Source organism: Falco peregrinus, chromosome 2 (genome assembly GCF_023634155.1).
Source record: "Falco peregrinus isolate bFalPer1 chromosome 2, bFalPer1.pri, whole genome shotgun sequence".
Taxonomy (NCBI): Eukaryota; Metazoa; Chordata; class Aves; order Falconiformes; family Falconidae; genus Falco; species Falco peregrinus.
The window spans coordinates 45589834-45612277 of record NC_073722.1 but is presented as its reverse complement, the minus strand read 5'-3'; the positions used below and the strand labels follow the sequence as shown (position 1 = coordinate 45612277).

The window sequence follows — 22444 nt, the reverse complement described above, 5'->3', positions numbered from 1 at the left end:
CAGCAGAAACAGTTGGATCATCTGTGAGTCTGCAGCTGAAAACAACAGCAAAGAGAAGAATTCACATGAAGAGGTAAAAAGATTCAGAGGCAAATCCACAGAAAAGGAAGGAATCCTGGACATAAGTAGTCTTTGTCTGAGTTCAAAATGCTCCAAATCAACAAGCAGAACTGAGGCAGAAAACCTATACAGATGGGGACAAAAATACACACACACACTTATCTTGCCTTAACTAATGCAAAAAGCACTGTTTCTGCCACCCAACTGCATATATGTTTGCTCTATCACCTGACCCATCTAAGGTCAGAATGTTCCCAGTGTTCCAGGATGAAGCTTTTGTTCTGACCTTAAGGCAATCCTTGAGAAGATGTGACACAGCCTACAACAGATCCGTAATAAAAACAAACTATTACTAATCATTAAGAAAAGTCTATGATTAAGGGCCTAGGCGGTGGGACAAAAAAGTAGAGGCTACTAAGTGTCCAGTTGGAATAATTCCAGCCACAGCTACACAAGCTTGTTCAAAGGATATACAAAACAAGATGATTTTGCCAGAACGTTAAATATGTTTCCCTTAAAGTCCCAAAAGATAGGACAACAAGCTGGAGAAAGTTGTCTTCATTGGTTATAGAGGATGCTTCTTCCCTTGGATTAATGAAAATCAATTGATTAGTGGTATTATGATCTGACAAACTCTCACAGATTTAAAAGTAATTTTACTTAAAGCAATTTTAAGAAGTCATTTATGCACAGAACTCCTAGTTAACATATTAAAGGTACTGCCAAACAAGTGTGCACTCTATAATTCTGTTGATCTAGGTAATCATTAGAGGACCAAAACCGTAACTTCCATAAAATAGAATGTTTTAAGTAAGATCCATAAGATGTAGTAGGGAAATTGTTTCAACTGTCGGTTTGTATATGAAACACCACTAGCCTTTCCCCTTGCTCTCCCTCATTGAAACATTCTGTCCAAACTGGCCCTTAGAACAAAACACAGGATTTTTATTTCCTACCTATTTCTTTTTAACTACTGGAACGATGATAAGTTCTGTCTTACACCTATAGTCTCCTAACGCATCTATCGTTTACGCTTAACTCCCATCAAATGTGGACTCAAAAATACCAGGATCCTTCTAGGACTCTAGGATTACCAAAGAAATCCACGTTAATTCTGTGGATTGTTGGTTTGGTGGTTTTTGTGTGTTTGTTTTGTTAAACCATTGATTTCATCACTCATTGTTTTAAAAACACATGTTTATACTGGCATTGCCACATACTGGCTTGGCATTTCACAGGATTCTTGTCTTGCTTTGCCAGCGCAGCTCTTGTCTACCTTTGGCCTCCAATGCCAAGTTTAAAAAAAAAAGCGATTAGAACGTGACCACAGAACGCACTCAATCTGTAGAAAAACTAATGAATTTTGCTTGATTCAAGTTTAGATGTAGGTATTACCACTAATATCTACATTAATGTGTATACTCCAAATAAACAAACATTTTTAAGCATCAAAAACACTGCTTTCGGATCATTCAAATAATCTTCCCTTTCTTCATCCCAAGCACCACACAAACAGCAATTTGAGAAGCAGAATTAACAAATGCTGTTAGTGTATTAAGGCCACAGCTTAGCCAGTATGCCGAACAAAACTATCTCAGATTTTCCTTTGTACCTCCCCACCTTCTGCCTCTTGCTGTGCATTTGCTTATCAGGCTTCTAGTCCCACAGATCTTTAGTAAGCCTAGCTCAGTGTGGATCTGTTATAATTAAGATCTAACTACAACAATACAAATACTACCTGGATTAACGTGGAGGCAAGGACTGGTTATTAAAATTAAGGACTATTATAAAGGAGGATGTTATAAAGTAAGATCAGAAAAACATTTCATATTCAGATTATCAGTGCATTTTCCTGCAAGGAAAAAGAACTTCAACATGTTATTTTATTGTTCTACTGTACCACTGAATTTCAAGCAGAACATTACCTTATAGGGGGAGATATGAGTATCTGAAGGAAAGGCCAACATTCCCATCACTTGTCGAACCTCATCCAGCTGGCTTCCCTCAGCCTGACTGAAATGCTTTCTTGCATGTCTGAAATATAGAATTCATACCTTTATTAGATAGCCTTGTTTCTAAATCAAGTAAATTTACATAATTATGTAAGCTTTCTGAAAAACCCCTCTATATCCTGTTCTCAAAACATTAACTCCAAAAGGTAACACATTTAAAGGGCTTAAAAAAATACACCCTGCAAATGTGAATGTAAGAACAACCTTAAGAACTAGCAGGTTTACACTTAAATTTCTTAGACCCCAGAACTTCCTACAGAAGCATGAATTCTTACCTCACCTACATCTAGAATGACAGATCCATGATTATTAGAAGAAACGTCTCTGTTTATGCACATTCAATGTATCGCACTTACTCTTTTGGCATACGCTCACAAGTGAGATAAACGCAGTCTGGTAATCAGCTATTCCAAACCAAGGTGTTCAAATATCTACCTTGTTTATACTGAAATTTGAGAGAATTACTTTTTTTGTATAGGCTAGAAGGCAGTATCACTGTCTGTGCAGACTACAAGAAATTGCAGGGTAATTAAGTAGAAAACACCTTAAGAGCAGGGTTTTTTTGCTAGGGAAATAGAATTAAGTAGAATTTCAGTACAAGTTTTTGTACTTCAACATATACTGATTTTTAGAGATACACACAGGCTGAAAACTTGGATATTTCAGAGAAGTGACAGAATTAACAGAAGTTTATTAAAAACAAAACCACAAACTTCATTATTTTTCAGGAAATTAGTACTAAGAAATCAAAGAATTATGATCAGATTATAATGATATTCAATTGCTTCACATCATTGTATGAAAGCCTCCCCTATACAGCCTTCCTAAGACCATCAATTTTCAAGTGGAGCTTAAGTGTGCTGGAAAACCCTCCAGCCTAAGCTGAATGATTAGTTCAGCATTTCTGCTAAAAGCTCCCATTTTGTGGTGCACAGATGTTGCATAGTAGACTGAGTACGGAATCAGCACCATATTGAATTTCTGGCATTGCTTCAGTGTAGAAAAGTCTTCCCTATGCTGTATTTCCTCCACAGTTTGTATTATGGGGAAGATACCAGAGTATTTCAGAGATGACTTGGTGTTTGCTCTTTTTAAATTTTAAAAACTCTTGTTGAAAATCTATTTACAGTTAGAAGTTACTTTCAGGAATACACAGTATTTTCCAATTGCCCATTTCATGGGTTGAATCCAGAGAAAAAAAATCTAGATAGGGTGTTTTACCCCCCCCACCCCCAATTCTGTGTCCTAGTAATTACACTTAGGTCATCAATACCATGAGAACAGTCTCTTTAGCAGTGCTTCAGTACTCCTACTTCCTCTCCCACCCAAACCAGGAAGCAATGGAAGTTATGTGGGACAGACTGTTTCCACCCAACTTCCTATTTCGGGTGAGCAATTCAGAAATGTAAATATTATTCCCCAGGTAATTACTGTTCTGAAAGCAGAAGTACAAACCCCATGGCCTGAGAAAAGAGACTAGGCAGCTTGGACATACTGAAAGAAAACTGAAGTACTACTGCAGAGGCGCAGTCAAAAGTGATAGCTATTTAAAAGAAAACTTGGTCAAAGCAAAAAAATTCAGACCTACCAGTTAAGCTAAATTACTATGTACGCATGTAGGAAGAAGAGGAAAACAAAATTCCTCTTAAGAACTATCATTGTCCACTTGTGTCCTGTGATGTTAAAACAGAACTGGTACTTCAGATTTCTGCCAGCCTCACTAGCACCGTGGTCCTATTCCCATCATGCCCTGACAGTTTTCTTTTATAAACAGCATTTCAACAATACATCCCCCTTGCTTACAGCAAGGCCTGTTGCAGCTCAGGGTAAATACTGGCCACACTTACTGTATGTGTTCAAGAAAAAACAGAGTTAACGCTTTGTTCTGTGTATATGTAATATATAGTCCCCGTGTGTGTGCTAGCCATTCAAAGAAGTGCTCAGCAATCCAACACTTTATCATTTGCAAAGTACTGAACATGCTGGGATGTGATGGCTGGTTTGGGTGCAGCCAGAAGGAATTAGGTTTTCTTGGTTTGGGTGCAGCCAGAAGGAATTAGGTTTTCTAAAGTGATCTTCTGTTTGTCTTCCATCTCCTGGCATCCCTTCCACCTGTGCCCCTTAAGAAATCAATGAAGTTTTTGCACAAAGCCTGCCAGGCTAATTAATGTCTAAACATCATCCTCAGAGCAAACAAATTAAAATGAAGCAAGATACCCTTTAAAAGAGAAGCATATTCAGTAATTCATAGCACTCTGAAGTCTTGTTTAGATTGGGAAGCAAGAAACAGTACTATGTGAGTACTCATAAATGCACAACATTTAAATAACACCTTATTTACCCTCATGCCATTATTCACCCCCTCCCTTTTCATTCAGCTACTTCCACCTCTTTGTGCCAATGTTATGGTCTTGGAGCTATCTATGAACCTTACAATGCTTATTTACAATGTTTTTACCACCATTAGCACACACTTGTCAATATAACTAGAGAAGGGGGCTAAAATTTTTTACAATTATGACCATTGGACCATCACTGAAACCACTAAGTTCTTGTGACAAATCAAAGTAATAAGTAGAAAATTTTGTTTTTCAAATGCCAGAATGATTCTGTAAACTCTGTGGGGACAAAGTCTTTTGCTTGAAGTAGCTATTCCTCTAGCCCATGCAGGTACAGCAGACATACCGCACTTGACAAATCCACGAATGGAAGGATATTTAAGAAGACTTGAAGATTTACAGTTTACTGTCTGCTAAGGGTACATTAAGTTGTTAATGTATATAAACTGTATACTATGTATGTGCTTATCTACATGTGCCTGAATACAAGACTAAACATTTATCAGGAAGTAGCAATAACTGAACACAGCCATAAGGTGTTATCACGCAAGGACTTATTTCTGCTCAGTCTGACCAACGCCTGAATGCCTTTATCTTGGAGACCATTATGACTACCAGCAAAATTTATATTCAGTGCTCAAAAGTTCTTTTTTTTATGTACCTGTTCCACCCCACCCCCACCCCACAATAAAAAAAAACCACAGAACTGTGTTTATTCACCCTTGTAGGAGAGAAGTTTACTAAAATGAATACTGTGCCCGCTTTCTCCTAACTTTGCACATCAGTTATTTTTATTTACTCATTTTGTCCATTATATCCCAAGCGTAAGAATTGCACAGGGTGTTTAGTTAAGGTTTTAGCCAAGAACTCTATTTATCTCTGGCACCCCACAAGAGTAAAGTGTCTTGTGTCACTGTCAGAATGCTGTCAGATTTCCCAGAATGAAAATAATGAGAGCCCCAAAAGTGTGAAATTAGCATCATCAGTCATTCATTGTTACTGTAATAGGTATGAGCTTTAAAAAAAACCAAACCTGAAAAGACTGTGGTAAAGGCTAATGATACTAGGCAAAACACTGCGATGTACTTTAAGCTTAAGATATTTACTCTTCATATTCAAGAAACAGTTTTCATACATTCCCGAAACTTGCACTTTCAAGACTACTCTGATAAGCTGCCTTAGAGAACGGTTCATTTGTACTCATTCTAAAAAGCTACAGAAATTCACTTATTAAGTGAGATGTATAATTTTAAAGCTCACATAAATTTTAACCTAAAAGCAGTATGTCACTTCAGAGGTTCTCAGCAGGCAGTAAGCAAAGCTTTCAAACTTATTTAAACACCAGCTGCGTTTCAACAAAATGTCAGTTCTCTGAGTTCCACTTGTACAGGAAACTATTTGGTAAACAGCCTCTTTCTCTGCTTTCTAATGGATGCCTGACCTATTTATTGCACCACGGACACAATGCTGAAAGAATCCTGCTGCAGGCACTTAACAGAAGCAAGCTAATAAAAACACCAGTTGCAACGGTTTGCTAGAAGCAGTGAAAATTATGCTACACCTTCCCAAAAATATATTCCCTTATTCATTACATATTTATTTTGAAGCAAAGTGGAACGAAATGGTAAAAACTAACATTTAAACCACGTTATTTAAGGAAAGCATTGATATGCTGAACTCTGGATGCACAGAATTATCAAAACTCACCCTGTTAAAGAGGAGAGAATTAAGATATAGGAGGACTTCTGTAGCTCCTTTTCATTTTACAAGAAGTTATGATGTTAAAGCAGCATTGTTATGACAGGCAAATTATAATTGAGTATAAAATATACGTCAACTCTGAATTTTAATAGCTATATGGAATATGCATGCTTCACCCCTAACAAAAATCAATATGGATGCCTATTTGCAATGCAGACAGAAGCTGCAAGTTTTAAACCTCAGAGGCTATGACAGTATGAGTTATTCCACATCAAGAGTGCTGGGTCTTCTTGAGGGTTGACAACTTGCAACTTTTACCAGTTCTGATGTAGAAAAAGGATCAGAGGGAAACAAATACCCAGTGCCAACAATAAAATACAGAATGACTTTATCTGCTTTGTCCCAGTTCTCAGCCTACCTCCTTATTTCAGCTCTATGCCTGCCCTCTGGTTTCCAAGCCGCATAAGGAAGCTGCAGCTCAAAGAAAATAGTTTTTAGGGCATGGACTACTCATTGCTAAGATGCATGACTGCACATTTGGCAAAGCAGCAAACTCAATGGAGGATAAAGCTAAAGGCACAAAGGCACAGTATTCGCTGGATATAAAGAGTACCATGGACTTCAGATAACAGATAATGTAGTTTAGTGTCTTTCATCCTTTTCGTAAGTACCTGACAATTCCTTCGGATCTGAGAACTCTATCAAAGGGTAAGTGCACATATCTAAATGCTAGTATGTAGGTGTTTTGTTTTCTTTAATTATTAGCATTAAAATTAGCTGCAGTTTCAGGCTGCACATTTGGCTGGGACCAAAACAAAGATGATTCAGGTATAAGTAGGGCAAAATAGGAATGATATGAGCTAGCTCAAAGCAAGCAACACATTTGAATGAAATTAGAAAGAACAGCTGGAAATAACCCTAAAACTTCAGGTAAGTAATTTTGAGGGTGCTGTTAGTATTAGACTGGCCTCTCCACATACTTATACTACTTTCTTCTTGTTCTTAAACTAAGTCTCACCTGTTCTATTCAAGAAAGGTTACATGGTTTGCCCTACAGAAGAATTTCTATATCTAAAACTTGGGAACGCACTCAAATGTTTTCAGTCTGTGCTTATGTTATAATACTTAGTATGTTTTCTATAGTTCTGTGCTCCTCTGACCAAAAAGCAGCTCTGCCACAAATAAAAGCCTCCCACTGGATTCAATTTCTGCAATACCTAGTATGGTTTTAAAGGTAGGTAGACTTGCAACTTCCTTAACATAAAACTTGTCAGAACTTAAATGGCAACAGTGTTATCACCAGAATGAATGTATGAGGCAAAGCTCCAAGTCTGGCCATAAAACTTGTCATCTCTCCCTAGGTTTAAATACTTATAAAACAGCACCTGCCCTGAGTTCCTCTCCCCCTTGTCCATGTGTAAGCTCCAGTAGCGCTGCCACCTGCACGACACTTTGCAGGGCTGGCAAGATCACTGCTTATCAACACGTTTTATAGTCCCAGTATCAAAATTCCACTCATTTCAGCAGAATTAGTTTCCTATGTTATTCTGGAACATTATTCCAACACCTTAAATCAGGACCACTCACTCAAATGCATAAATTGCTTCATGTGCCAATACCATAAGTACTGCCAGAAAGACTGTCTTGTAGCTGAAGTCAGGTAGTCATTAGGGCTGACCAATTCTGTTACTGATTCACATCACTGTGGGCAGTTTTACTTTCTTCTCAAAGCAGGCCCCAGTGAACTAGTTGGAAAGATGTGAAAATGGATATTAAGTTGGCTTCCTCATTTTGGGGCAGGGGAAGGGAGTGTGGGGTAACATAATAAGCTTGTTCATCTCATATATGCAACAATACAGAATTCCAAACTATGCATTCGAAACAAAGGGTGAACCTAGCCTAAAGCATAACTTGTAGAACAAGAAGCTTAACAAAGGCAGTAAAGCAGAAGAGAATTCAGTCAAAATTGAAGCATTAACCTTTTAGTATTTTTTGTGATTAAAACTGCAATGAGTTCCTATGAGAAGCTAGCTGTACCTCTTGAAAATTAGTTAAGGGTAAATAAGCTCATAACATTGTATGCCACGAGAAAAAAACAATTGTTTTATGAAACACATTAATTCTCTAAACCTTAAATTTGAAGAGTAAGGTGTGGAGTTTCAGCGACAACATTAGGTTTTTGAAGAGATGCGAAGATACATCCATGGAATGATACCTTGTCTTTTAAAAAAGATTAAACCCCAGCTTAAACCCAAACACTGATCACAACACTAGTAAGAGCCTTTACAGTAGTGGGACTTCTGGGTGTTGCAATAATAGTCACATGTTTCTAATGAAGCATAATATCATGTTATGAAAATTGTTTGGTAAGCACTCTAATTTCATACCTCACAGCATCCAGTCTCTTGTTCTGTCGAATGAGTTCAATGAACTCCTGAATCCTTAGGCTGAACTCCAGACAGCTCTGAGATTAAAGACAAGACAGGGTCTTAGATGGTGCCAAAACTGCACTGCACAGTATGTTAAGTACACATGTGCACAACAAAAAAGTGTTAATAACATGCAACCTTGTTTGCTTGCTTTTAGGCATTCATGCAAAAAAAGTTGAAATGCTGACTCTACGGACAAGACATCAGCACAGAATTCCCTAAAAGCAAACAAAAACCACCTCCTCTTGCCTTCTGCAAAATGTCAGTATTTAGCGGGGATGAACTTTTCCCTGACTGAAAGCATTGTTACCTGAGATGCAAGTGAGAGTAACAGGTTTCTTTTTACTTTCTTACAATTTAAAGTTGTAAATTCAACAGAAGTTTGGGACTACGTGGTAACTTAGACAAGAGAGGTCTACCCAGAAGACTGCAAGGAAGAAAGAGATCTTTGAACATGATTTTGAAAGTCCCCATTATTAACAAAAACCAGCACAGAGTTTAAGTTGCTGCAAACCCCTCCCCTCCCTCCCTTTCTTCAAACTTCTATCCCGCTCTTCTTGTCAAACATCTAAAAGCCATGCTGGAAACAAGTCTCAAACAAGAAAACCAAGTGGCATTTACCTGTTTTTGGAAAAAGGTAAAATTTGAAGCCTAATGAAGTTGACAGTGTCCCTTTAAATCAAATTCCATCACCAGTTCACAAAATCTATAAAAAAACTTTGAATATGTGGAATTAAAAGGAAAAAGATTCTCCCCCCATAAAAGAATGAGTCACTATGCTTCTTTATAGGGACACAGTCAACTCTTTTATTACCTTAAAGAAACAATAAAAATCCAAAGCCATCTGAATCTTGGTAAGAACTGGATTCCTTCAGTTACCCTGCTCCATTTGGCAAATTTTTTTTTCCTTCCCCCATGCTTCTAATGAATAGTTGCCTTTTGTTTATTGTCCATCCGCACAGTAATATCAAAATTCCTCAGTGACTTCAATAGGAATTTGAACAACTCCATATTTCTATCAGTTAACTGCCTGAGGTGACTAATGCACACATTGCAACAACTGTAGCAAAAAATAAAAATTTCTTTTCTGCTTTTTCTGAATTGTTCAAATAGGCTTATTTTAAAACACCCTGTTATTCAAATCTACAGACATCACCCACCCCTCCCCCCCTTTAGAATTTCAGCTAAGTTTGTTCCTCCTAAAAAATTGATCAAGCTTTTTAATCGTTAAAGATACTAAACCCTAGGGCTTAGTATTTCATATAAATGTTTCACTGGTGAAAAACCCACATCCCAAAACAATCTTTGGAGTTTGTGATTTGTTTTTAATGAATCTTCAAGTAAGATGCAAGCCCATGGCTGCATGAGTTCTGCAGACAAGCGTAACTAGAAGAGTCCTAGACAATCAGATGATCCACACATTTGAACAATGTAAGCTTCAAGCAACTCTGCAGCAGCTATTTACAGGAGCTCACATCTGTGAAGACTACAGGACTGTGTGCTTTCCCAGGCCACCATACAGTTTAATTTTTACATTAGGCTTGCATTAGGGTGGTGGCTGGGATTTTAGAACACTAGCACCGATGAGTAGCTACACAAACAGAAACAGAAGAGATGTTTATTTGTTTCAAAAAGAAGCATAGTGATTTCTCTTCTTCCAACTCTGATCTCTCAAAGCCTTAGCTTTATTTTCTGTTTGGGTGTTTTGTTTTGGTTTTGTTGTTTTTTTTTTTAAAAAAAGAAATTAGGGCTTGCAGAAATAAGATTTTCATTGTTGTTTTCCAAAAAGAGGGATGGGGAAGATTTTCCTTATTTATTCTTTGTTGAAAGTTGGTGATGAAAAGACGTTCATATTTTATTTCTTATATTACTTAACATGTTAAGATTACACAAGGGGGATTTTTTAGCAGTATAATTATGCAATAGTGTTTACATACCAATTCTGGTTTTCCTTTAATGGTTTCCATAACAAGATCATCATTTTCTTTAGAGTAATCACTGGCCGATTTAGTTATGCGTCCCATCTTCGGTTCATTCTCATTTTGGCGGCCCTGAGTGACAGAGAACGTCACTCTTTGCTTATCATTAAGTGCACTCAAAACATTTTTGGTTAAAGAAAGCGCTTAGCTTAAAAAAAATAAGACACAAACATCTTTGAGGGAGGCAGGGATTTTGGTTAATATCAGTTAAAAACAGATTTCTGCAAGCCCTATAAAAGATTACAGCGCGTTTTGAAATGCAGAATTTAAGAGACAAGGAAGTTTAAACCAGCTAACTGCATAGGAACAAGTATACAGCATGTTCAGGTCATGGTACTCAATGGCTAGAGAAAGACTCACTGTGTTTATTACTTGATTAGACTCTGCTTTTACTTTAAAAAAAACATTTCAACAGTAGTTTCTCACAGAAAGTTAGTTCTTGACTCATGTTTTATTTTCTTATATACAACACTTAAAAAATACCAAGACAAAAATTTCTGAAATTCCTCTCAGTGTTAAATGTGAGGACATAGGTATACCAATTAATCTCTCAAGATACCTTCCTATAAAACTGAGTTAGATTCTCAGGATGCGGAGAGTTACAGATATAAGTTCACATATACCAAGACGCTACATAGTTTTGCATTTAGACATTTGTAAATCACACTCCAAGCTACTGAATATTATTATTATATTTGAGTACAATTTGTTGAGACAACACTTGCATCCATAAGATGACCTATCACCCAGTTTCAGGTTTGCCATTTGCATGAGCTAGTTCAGTTCCAACTGCCTATGCCTTCTTAAAAGAAGAGTTTTGTACTTACTGTCCTTACAAGGCCTCATTCAAGAACTGTAATTTAAACCAAATTAACCACATCAAATATCCAAGTAGTTTAGAAAACACTGAGGAAGCAATTTAAGCAAAACATGAACATGTTACATCTTTATACCTTCATTTTCCTGAGCCTGGATTTGTTATCATGACACCAAGCCAAGCAAGTCATAGTCTCTTGTCGTTCCAATGACTCTTCCACTTCTTTAGCAGTCAAAAACATTTCAATATTTACCAAGTCCTTCAAAAACAAAAAGGAAAGCAGGTCTTGTTAAATTGTACTGATACTTCACACAGCAACCCACTCTTCAACAGAACTGGAATACAGAGGTAAAGACTTCATTCTTGAGACCTCTCATGTTTTAGGATAGTACTTTGCAAAAAGAGATTACAGTATATTTTAAAGACTGCCTTTCCATGCACTAAGATATTCTGATAGTGACAGTATTTTTCTGAGATGATTTACACAACATAACTAGAAAAAAAAGGAGTGAAGATCAAACCTAGGACCTCTGCACAGAAAGTAACCAGATCCCACAATCACTTTGTGCACTTCATACAAGCCAAGGAGTATTTGGCTTCCTCAAAGCTTGGCCTACTATGTCAACAGGATCATGACAATATAACATTTGCTGAAATGAGGAAGAACTAAGTAAAAGAGTATCTAAACCTACTTTACATAGCCATCTGTAACTCAGTTTTGAGCCAAGTCCTACAATGGTCTGAAGTGTCCAATATATTTTCTCTCACTGGCTTAATGTAGAAAGCTCCAGACCTTCAACTGCTTACAAGAATTCCGTTTACATCCAACACTGATGTGATAAAACAAAGTATCTACATTAAAAAACAGTTAGGCAAGGGGTGGAGCCATGAGATTCCTCAAGTGCCTATCACAAGCAGATGTTTTTGAAGAAAAAGTGGCAATCTGGTACCAAATCTGCCCAGAGCAAGCCTGTAAGATGGCTGTGCTACTTCGTAATTACTAGCAGCTTTACACATTCATACCAGTCAAGACAAACACAACTGAATACAATCCAAGATCTAGTAGGGTATCAAAAAATTGTTTTCCCCCAATATATTTCCACTGGAAAAAGACTTAGGTAGATGTTCCCAAATGATATGAAACTGAATCCATTCTGAGTTGGCACCACCAGAAGTAATTTCAGAGCTGTGCATAAATGTGCCATACTACAACAGTTCATACTTTGCTGAAGAAAATATGCTGTGGGAAACCATAATTCAATACACAAATAGAAATCCAATACTACAATATTTGTTTAGTATGCACTCTAATTTTGAGGAAGTTCATTTTTATGTAGACTTCACAGCAAAATGCTGAAAGTTATATAACCGAAATGCTGAATATCACAAATATTACAGTAGCTCTAGTGAACAAAACCACTCTCAGATGGCATTTCCTGCTGTTAGAACAGCTGAATATACTTAGTCTTAGACTTCATACCTTCCAGAAGACAAAGCTAAAAAAAGTAGCAGCATCAGGCATATCACATTCACATCTTGCATGTCAACTGCCAATTTTTCCTTATAAATACAAGTAGTCCAATACTGAGAAGTGGACCAGATCATGTTAGGTTTGTCAGAACGGCTACTTACAGAAATGTGAAGAGGCCACATGTATTTCTGAAGTGCAGCACGAGCTTCAGCTTTACTAAAGATTTCTCTCTTATGACTTGAATGTGAGTTGACACAGTGGTAGCAGTTGGCATGTAACTGTATTTTACAGATCGTAAGATCACAGCAACAAAACCATGATACCACCAAAAGAATACAAAACTAAGACTCAACTTTCACCGAGTCCTCCCATTCCCTTAAGGATAAAAAAATAATCTATTTAATCAATGTGTTGGCAAACAGACTGAAAGAATGTCAACTTATTCCACAAGAACAATTTTTTTGTTGTTAATAAAAACATGAGAGCAATCCTTTTTGGCGGCCTGAAGTTCATCTGATGATATACTCAAGTGGAAAAAAAAAGAAGTGCATTATTCCCCTGTGTGTGATAAGGTGACCATATAAATACCTGCTGCCCATGTAACTCATCTGTGTAAGTGATTTGACATATAATAAAGCCATAGTCATTATCTTGCTTGCATATTTTTCCATACAGCTGCTGAATAGAAAGACCATCCAATCTGTGTTAAAAATAGTATCTTCATAGGTCTCCTCAAGCTTATTTGAGCTATACGTCCTCTTAACAAACAGCATTTGCTTTCACACCAAACTAAAACAAAAGCATTTTCTCCTACATAAAAAAAAAAAAAAAAAGACTGGATATACTAGGCAGAAACAAACCACTGGTTCAATCTAATTTTTTAGCTTTTCATAGTTTAAGCTTCATCACACACACAAAAAAAAGAAGCATAAGAGTGGCATTTAAGTCAATGAGCTAGTAAGACAATTCCAACTATAAGCATTTATCGGTCAGGTGTTAGTACAGCAACCCTCAACTACGAGCAAAAAGATCGCAGTCGTTGCTGAGGCAGACAAAATTATCTCAAATAAGAAGAGAATTCCTACATTCCTTCTGAAAATTTAAAGAAGAAAGGTTCTGTTTGGTACAGAAATGCTAATCAGATTTGCAGTTGCCAAAAGAAGTCAAAGCTTGGCAGCCATCTCTGTTTAAAATAGACAGTAGGTATCCAGAAAACAGAGGAGAACGTTTTCAGTTAAAAGAGTTTCTTTCAGAACTAACAATCACATTTAAATTGCACCAATCAATAGGATTTTCTTCTCCATTGACTAGATAGAAAGTTAGGGAACAATATAAAAAGAGCATTAAGAAATCCATTCGTAGGGAGAGAAACAGCTTTTGCATTTGATAAAAAGTAGTTAGAAGGCTTAATCATGCAGATTGGTTAAAAGAAAAATAACACAACAATCAGGCAATAAACCTTTAAAAAAACAAGTAGTGCTCATGTCACCCAAGTCTGTGGGGTTTTTTTGGTGATTTTTTTTTTCTTAACCTAATCATGCTTTCTTATTTTCCTTTTTTAGCAGTGCCTACTCTTGATGGCGTATTTCATTAGCTAGGACTAAGGAAATAGAAAAATGGAGTATCAGAGGATTATTTGGCTTAACCAAAACCAGCACAGCTCTTCTACACAGGCCAGTACTTGAGTACTACTTGTCTGCCACATCTTACATGGACGGGAACCAGTTAACAGCATTAGCAGTTTTAAGTATCTCATGTTCCAGAAAAATCCCCATTAATACCCTGATCCTGAACAGTTTTCTGAAGGTATTCTGCAATTCAGAGTTGCATAGGCAGTAGGTTGTACAGAACCATTGTCATTCTTGGTTCCCAAAACAGCATTAAGATTTAATATACTGCTACAAAGAGCCCCTCTTACATAATTTGTTTGTATATAAAATCAAGGAAATGTGAACACACAATTTGACAGAAATATTGCCACCAGTTTTGCAGATGGAAAAAAGCTGAAGCAAGAAATCTGTTGCCTTACACCCTCCCCTCCAGCTGACACAGCATTGGGCATCATGGTAAATGTTTTCTTTGTACATAAATTAAAAAGCAATTCTAAAGTCTTTAATTACCATCTTTTGCAACACTGTAAAGTCTTCCTTCATTTCACAATTTCAGTTTTCACATTGTAAAAAGCAATTGAAATTTTACTTCCAGTACTGCAGAAGCATAGGAGAACCCTGCACTGCACAGATTATTTCAGTGTTGTTATCAAACCATAACTCATCACAGACCTTCCAGCCTCCCGTGTGTAACCATAATGATTTTGCCTAGATTACCCTGCCTCAACTTGCTTACAAATGCAGAATACCTGATGTTGGGTAGGAAGACTGGTTAACATCAAGCCTTCATTTAGTTAGGCTTCTACAATTGTACTGAAAAGGTTTCAAATGGTTCAAGGAGGAGAACTCTAAGTATTACTGACAATTATCTGAACACTAAAGAGGGAGAACACAACATAAGCATTCTTCTTCCTTCTAGTACAAGGCAAGGTTTATAACTTCTGCTTCAAAAACTATGGGACTAAAGTGAACTAACAAGTGAACTAATCCTCCCTTCTATTCAACAGTCACTAACCAGATACCAGAAGGTTAACTATTTAAGCACGGGATGAACTTTATCATAAAAAGACTATGTAATTCCATTACAACGGTGAAAACTTTAGAGAAAAACATTTACAATTAGAGAAAAGCGCACATGAAGGCTGGGGACACTGAAGTGGAATCAGAGAGACTAAACAAAGAATACATCTATCCATCACCCTGTGCTCTGCCCGATTTACATATATATAGCTTTTAAAATATCACTGCTTCTTTTTAAGCTGCAAGTGCCTCCAGGGAGGGAGGTTACCAACCCTATGAATCTGCACAGAACTCCCATTATTAAGGTATAAAATATTATGAAGAATAAGGATTCTTTTAAGATGACTATTACTACATACATACTCCTGGCCAACATAAAAGCTGTATCCCTGTATGGCAGCTCCATTTTCCAAGAAGGGTTCTTAATGAGAACATCTCAAGCATGTACATGCACATCCCCTCCGAACAGCTTTTAGACTCTCTGGTCAGTGTGAGGAGTTGTCGGGGGCCAAATTCTCAGGTGATCCCATCCCATGCCAGGTTGCTCTCCTTAGCAGCATCTTGTTTTCAGGAGACTCTAACACCTGCCCTCACTGGAGTTAACGCTGGAAAGATCTGAATTTTTTCTCCACAGAGGGGACACTCAGAATAAAGCTTACATCAGCTACAGGACAAACCTGCAGGAAGCCAGGCTCATGAATTCTAGAAGCCATGGAATACCTGCTTTGTACTGAAAATGGTCACTACTTTAAACACTAGTCTTAGACACCAAAACTCAGGAAAATGAAGACTTGCCCAGAAGTTCATGAATTCACATGGCTGTGCAACAAAAAGGAAGAAAGAGTGGTTCACAAAAATACAGTGAAGGTTATATGAAAAACAGCTGTGCATACGAAGGTGGTAGGGTAATTTGGTTTTAACTGGTAGGTAGTTTAGCTTCACATGAATTTGAAATTAAACACAGCTATGTCTATTTTAAAGCTGTGAACCAACTGAGAAACTGGCAACCATATATCAAAGTGTGAACTACCTTTAAAGCCAGACAAAGTTTGTAACTTTAAGGTCCTGCACAATTAAGAGAAATCAGTAGTGAACGGGAAAAAAACCCAGTAATAGTTCCGCACATTTACAGGAGCTAAGCAAACACAAAAAACCAAAGTCTAGCTATAAACAGTGAATGACTATCAGACTTGTTTGCCTGCCTTCTCTGGTGGAACTTGAGCAACTACTGGTAATATGCTCAAGAATTTGCACAGAATTCTCTTATTTCAGAGGACCTCAAGCAAACTATTCACTTCACTACAAACTGACTGCACCTCAGTAGTCAAAGTAAGATATCAAAGTTCACCAACAGTAACTCCACCCAAGACTTTTGTCTTAGTCACATACTAGAAGTGACCTCTTTGCACATGGCAATTTAAAAGTGCCCCACGATGCCCTTAATAAGCTCTTTCTATTTGGACATCAGCATGTAAGCAGAAGCTTTCACCTAACTTTTAAAGGGGAACATCTTTGCATTGTAACTATACCTCAAGTAAACCAAAATTTTTTACTTAACTTACAACCGTTCATTAGTTGCATGGTCATAACTAAATGCAATATGCAGATTAATATGAGAGGCAGAGTGTCTGTCACAGCAGGTGAAAGTTCTTAAAAACTTTGTAGTGAAGTTCAGAGTCAGTAATTATTTTGTCTCTAATATATAAACCACTGTTTTGATTAGTTCATTCCTAAATATAAAAAGCAAACTCTTCAATATACAGTTTCAGATTTAGCTGTGTGGCTCTCAATTTACCAAGAAAACTGCTCACACATTTCCGTATCAGATACAACAAACCAGCAACTTGGCATTTGATCCTACGTCAAAAATACAGCGAGATGCTGGCCCAGGTTGCCCAGAGAAGCTGGGGATGCCCCATCCCTGGAAGTGTTCAGGTTCAAGGCCAGGCTGGATGGGGCTTGGAGCAACCCGGTCTCGTGTAAGGTGTCCCTGCCCATGGCAGGGGGGGTTGGAATTAGATGGTCTTTAAACTTCCCTTCCAACCCAAACCATGAAAAATGACTTAAAAATAACAAAAACATAATTTCTCTAGTAACAATATACCTTTTGCTCGAAATTTATGTAGTTCATGTGAGGGGTTTAATTTATGTAACATTTTAAAATTTGAAGCAGTTGGGTCAAGTCATTCCTCTCAAATTGTCTCCACTCAGTATGTGAGTTCAAGTACTTTTATGACATCTCCAGCCACAAGTCTGGAAAGCTGTCAGGAGGAATGCATAATAAAATCCCTTATAATTCACATTAACATTTACGCATCAAAATAAAGCCTAGAATATTTCACATATAAAACATGAACATTTATCAAGGTTCAAACCCAAACAGAAGCAAGTACCAAAACACGCAATACTTGATAACTTCAAATCCCCCATGAGCTCTTCTCAAAACAAGATAATTCATCAAAAAGTTAGGCTTAAGATAAAGATTTGATTCAGGTGGAAAATACAGCATTTTGTAAAGAAAGCTTCCTTGGTGGAAAAAAGGTCAAAATATGATACTATGAATCACTTATTTTATACAACAAATAGCCTAAGATGCTGTTTATGTATTTTTTGAACATGCGAATTGTTTATTTTTAATTGCTTACTAGCATCAAAATGAAATTGAAAACAGGCCAGGATGCCTCAGGCTACCAGTGGCTCATTGCCAAGGGTATGTACCAGTGACAGTTTTAATAAGACTATCTATCTATACATATTACATGCATAAGAGCTCTACCTTAATATTAAAAAAGGCTTTGCTGATGCACTTTAGCATTCAGTAGTACAGTAAGCATTCGAACTACTTGTTTATGAAATACAGTAATCACTTAGCTTTTTAGAAGTTGTTTTAGAGTTGTGTTAAGCTTTCAATGACTACTCGCATACTGAACTACATACCCTCAACTTCCAACATAACCTTCAATGTAATTTAGTTCTATAGAGTAAAACAGAAATGCAGTAATAAATAGTTACAAACAAAAAGGTCAAATTACTCTTCTATATTAATATATTAATTTGTTAAAATTTCCTCTGAATAATACAGAGCAAATCCAGGGATCATCTAAATGCCATAATTATTGTTACACAACTCTGGAAGAAGGCAGACACCAGGAGCTACAAGGTAGACAACAGAACTAACTGGGGACGAAGAAAGATGTGAGTGTATTTCTGCAGTGGGGAAACAGCAAAACACACATCAGTTGGCAGGAGCAGGAAGGCTGGAACGCACCACAGTAAAACTGCCTACTTGAAAACATGTGCAGAAGGAAACAACGAGGTGCAGGTGATGAGTCTGACAGTGCAACAGGCTTTGGTGGCAGTAACATGAATTGAGACCACCACACAATTCTTTTGCCCCTAATATATGGGCAGGAACAAAAGGCTGCTGGTGACAACGGTTTCTTCAAAGTCAATGCAGACTATGTATAAATTGCATTGAGATCAAAGGGAAACAAATTATTAGGAAAACAGTGGCATAGGTGGTGACAATAGAGCAACATCAGTTACTGAAAATCAGTTAAAATGAGACAAATTAACATTAAAAGGCTTCCTTACTCTCTGCTCACGATGTTGTCTGAAGTTCATTAAGCTACTATTAAGTGTTACAATGCTACACACATTAACAGGATTACAGAAAATAAACAAAGTAATTGACAGAATGTCCTACTCAAAAGCCAGCTGCAGAGCTAGTTGCTAGAAAAAAGCTGAGACAGACAGCCAAACCACAGATTCATCAACAGAAGAGCCAGAAAAGTTTTTGTCTACAAATAAACACAGCATCCCATGGTGTACAAAGTTGAGCTTTCACATAAGAGTATCTTCTGTGACCTCTGTGTAGCACAGACCTTTTAATTTTAGCTTGTTTTTTTAAAAGCCCCCCAGTAACTTACATTGACTGATTATCTGTCAGAACATTTTGTCTAACATTAGAAGATACTGGTATTTCTTTTGGCAACTGTTATAAAATGATTTAATCACTAGAACCATTTTGTCTGATATCAAACTAATTTTTCTCGCTTTGATTCTGCAGACTGTTTCCTCCCTAAGGATAATGAAGTTCTTTGGTATATGACTTTTGCTCTCATACTCAGCAAAAGCACCCACCCAGTCATCTTCTCCTCCAGTTTTTCTAACAGCTTTCCTAAGGTGTGGTCACTGAAACTTTATGTATATATTCTGGTACTGACTGCTCCGAAACCAAATAAAAAGATATGCTTCATCCTCCTACTTTTGCTCATGCACATAAGCCATTTTGGTAGAGCAGTTGCAGCTAGCACTTAAGTTGGTTATTAGCAAGCTGTTTTCCGAATGCATCCTCTACTCCTGCCTCAGCAGTTTTTGTAGCCCAGCAAATAGCTGCACCTTATCCAGCAGTACATTATACCATGCTAAGTACAGCAATAAATGACTATGCTAGAGCAGTGTGACAGCCTCTAGAGCTTAAGATGCATCACTGGGCAGAAAAAGAAAAGCCTCTAGTCTCCGCTCCACCATGGCCATTTTCTGTCATAACCTCTTCTAGTAACAACAACTAATCCTTTGCCAGTTCAGCGTGAGCCCTGCAGCTTTTGTCCAAGCAGGATCAGTCTGTCTTAGCAGCTACACGCATTCTTCGACAAAAAGTTAACTCCTGTTACTTAGTAAGAGAAAATGTTAAATGCAAAGTAACATTCACACTTTGAAGGAACGTCTGGCAGGAAGGATTTACAGTAGGCAAAATCTGAGAGGCATAACTGAAACCAAACCTTTTCTATATCTAGGTATCTAGGGTGACAACACCATTCTCCCTTCAGATAATTTTCAATTCAAAAATCTTTTTTGAATCACTAGCTGTGGGAAAAGTACTTTGGGGGCAGGGGAGGAATTGGAGAAAACTGGGACCTAACAGAAGCATAGCGTTACAGAAAACTTTTTAGGGTAAAATACAGCTATCGCTTTCAGGGTGGTTGGCATGCACAGAACCTACTTTACCACCTCCCTCGTCAACACACCCTGCCAGCTCAGCACCTGCTGATGGGAGTAACAGAGGGTGGAATGGAGACCCCACAGCCAGGATCTGTTGTACTCCCCACAGGAATGGGAACTTGATGGCACCACACAGCTGATAAGCTGTATAGCATTTGTCACATGAAGGATATATAAGATGTCTACTGCTGAGCTGACCATTGTGGCAAAACTACTTTCCTCAGATGCAATAATCTCAGTGTAATACTAACGCACACCTCCATCTCAAAGTTACCTGCCTCCAAGGTACTACTGCACCTCACTGGCCATGTGTTACCAGTTAGTAACAGCAATATGTATGACTAGAGTCATTCAAACTCCACCTAAATATAAAGAAAATGGACTAGTCCTGGACTGGAATAAGTTCAAAGATAGTGAATTGTTGTCTAGACTCCCAAATTACTACAAATTGACTCAGTGTTTCTCTCCAGCTGTTATGAAGGGACTTTAACTGAGGGAGTCAGCCTTGGGAAGGACGGGAAACAATGGATGGCAAGAAGAACATTGTCTTAAGTTATGCAGAAAGAAGTCCCCACCTGAGGATGTTCTGGCTGCAAGAGCAGACAAGTTGATAAAGTGTTGCAATCGACAGAAAGCTGGTTGAAAGTAGGTAATTGTGATAGTGGGAGCCCACAACCTCCAGCTCAAAGACACCCACCCCCCCCCCCCCAAAAAAAAAAAAAAAAGAGAAAAAAAAAAGGGAAAACCGCTGCTTGGAGAGCATGTGAAAAACTTCAGCAGCGCTATCTGAGCATGTGTACTAATTTACACTGGAAATGAGAAACTTGTAACCCATCCTGTGTATGATAATGGAGTATGCAATGTATTATAAAGTATAAAAGTATACAAACGAGGGGAGATGTTAGGGAAGAGTCCATCATAACTTCTGGGATCAGTTGACAGGCTGAACCCGTCTTCTCCCCCACAGGGATGCCTATTGGGCAAGAACTTTATGACTAACTCATGCTAACTGTTATTAAGTGTTGTTTTAAACTTGTTTTGCAGTCAGTATATTATAACCAGCAATCTTCAAACCTTACTGTCACAAATATGTATTTTGTATAATAAAAATCTTCAGCTGAAGTACATTTTGTATAAGTTTGTGGAGATATTTGAGTAGTTGTTTTAAGTGATTTAACCCAGCAGCAAATAGGTTGGTCTAATCACCCTCCAATACAGTGGGCTCCCAAAATGCTGGTAGCAGACAGGCTGGTTCTTGTCTTTCTTGGGAAACCGACAGGCTGATCAAATATAAAGGGTTCAAGGAAGCCCCCCTTCTTAACACGACACTAGCTTTCCAGACCAAGTATTTAGTCATAAATTAACTCTGTTATGATACACTATAGGCAACCCATTTTGTCTAAAAGAAGTGAAAAAATAAGACAAGCTTTAGATTGTTGGCATTTCAAGTGTCAAATGATTCGTAATGAGAAAGTTTGTTATTCTGCATTGATCTTGACTATTTCACATTTACATAATTCTAATGCCCAAAGATGCCAGAGAAACTGCAGATGTAAGGCTGTTCAGGAATTACAGCACTTAGGAATTCAGATGAACACACCCAGGCATTCATTATACCAATCTAGCAAAAGTTGCCATGCCTACACTAGGAACAGCCAAAACACTGTTAAAGGAGTCCGAGTTGCTTGTCTACAGCCTAGTACTCTAAAGTAACTCTAAGCACCTCAAGTTAACATCCTGGCACCTTTAAATAAGTCATGCCAGTTCAGGAGCTCCTTCATACGTAGTTCTCGAACATTGCTAGTGTGGGAACAGCAAGTCATAGGAGACTGACAAATAGCTCCAGACAAAAGACACCTTTTGCCATTCAGCTCATATTTAGAAAGTCAGCTTGTCCACGTTCTACGTGACAGTGAAGCAAAGAACACATTTAAACATTATGCTGAATATTACTTTAAAATTGAAGCATTATGAATATAAACTTGTTTGGATGAATTAATTT

General features: G+C 37.6%; 1 protein-coding gene across 5 annotated transcripts in view; it reads right to left on the bottom strand.

Annotated features, from left to right (window-relative positions):
- Window positions 1-22444, bottom strand: part of MAEA (macrophage erythroblast attacher, E3 ubiquitin ligase) — a 54411-nt gene that overhangs the window by 4624 nt on the left and 27343 nt on the right. For 3 of the 5 annotated variants that reach the window (XM_013301852.3, XM_013301846.3, XM_027791434.2), the window contains 4 exons: window positions 11474-11596; window positions 10479-10592; window positions 8500-8576; window positions 1986-2094 (listed from right to left, as the gene is read on the bottom strand). In XM_013301852.3, the coding sequence (XP_013157306.1) occupies window positions 1986-2094; window positions 8500-8576; window positions 10479-10592; window positions 11474-11596 (423 nt within the window). The remainder of the gene's footprint in view (window positions 1-1985; window positions 2095-8499; window positions 8577-10478; window positions 10593-11473; window positions 11597-22444) is intronic. The other 2 variants (XM_027791442.2, XM_005229840.4) reach the window with 1 other exon arrangement.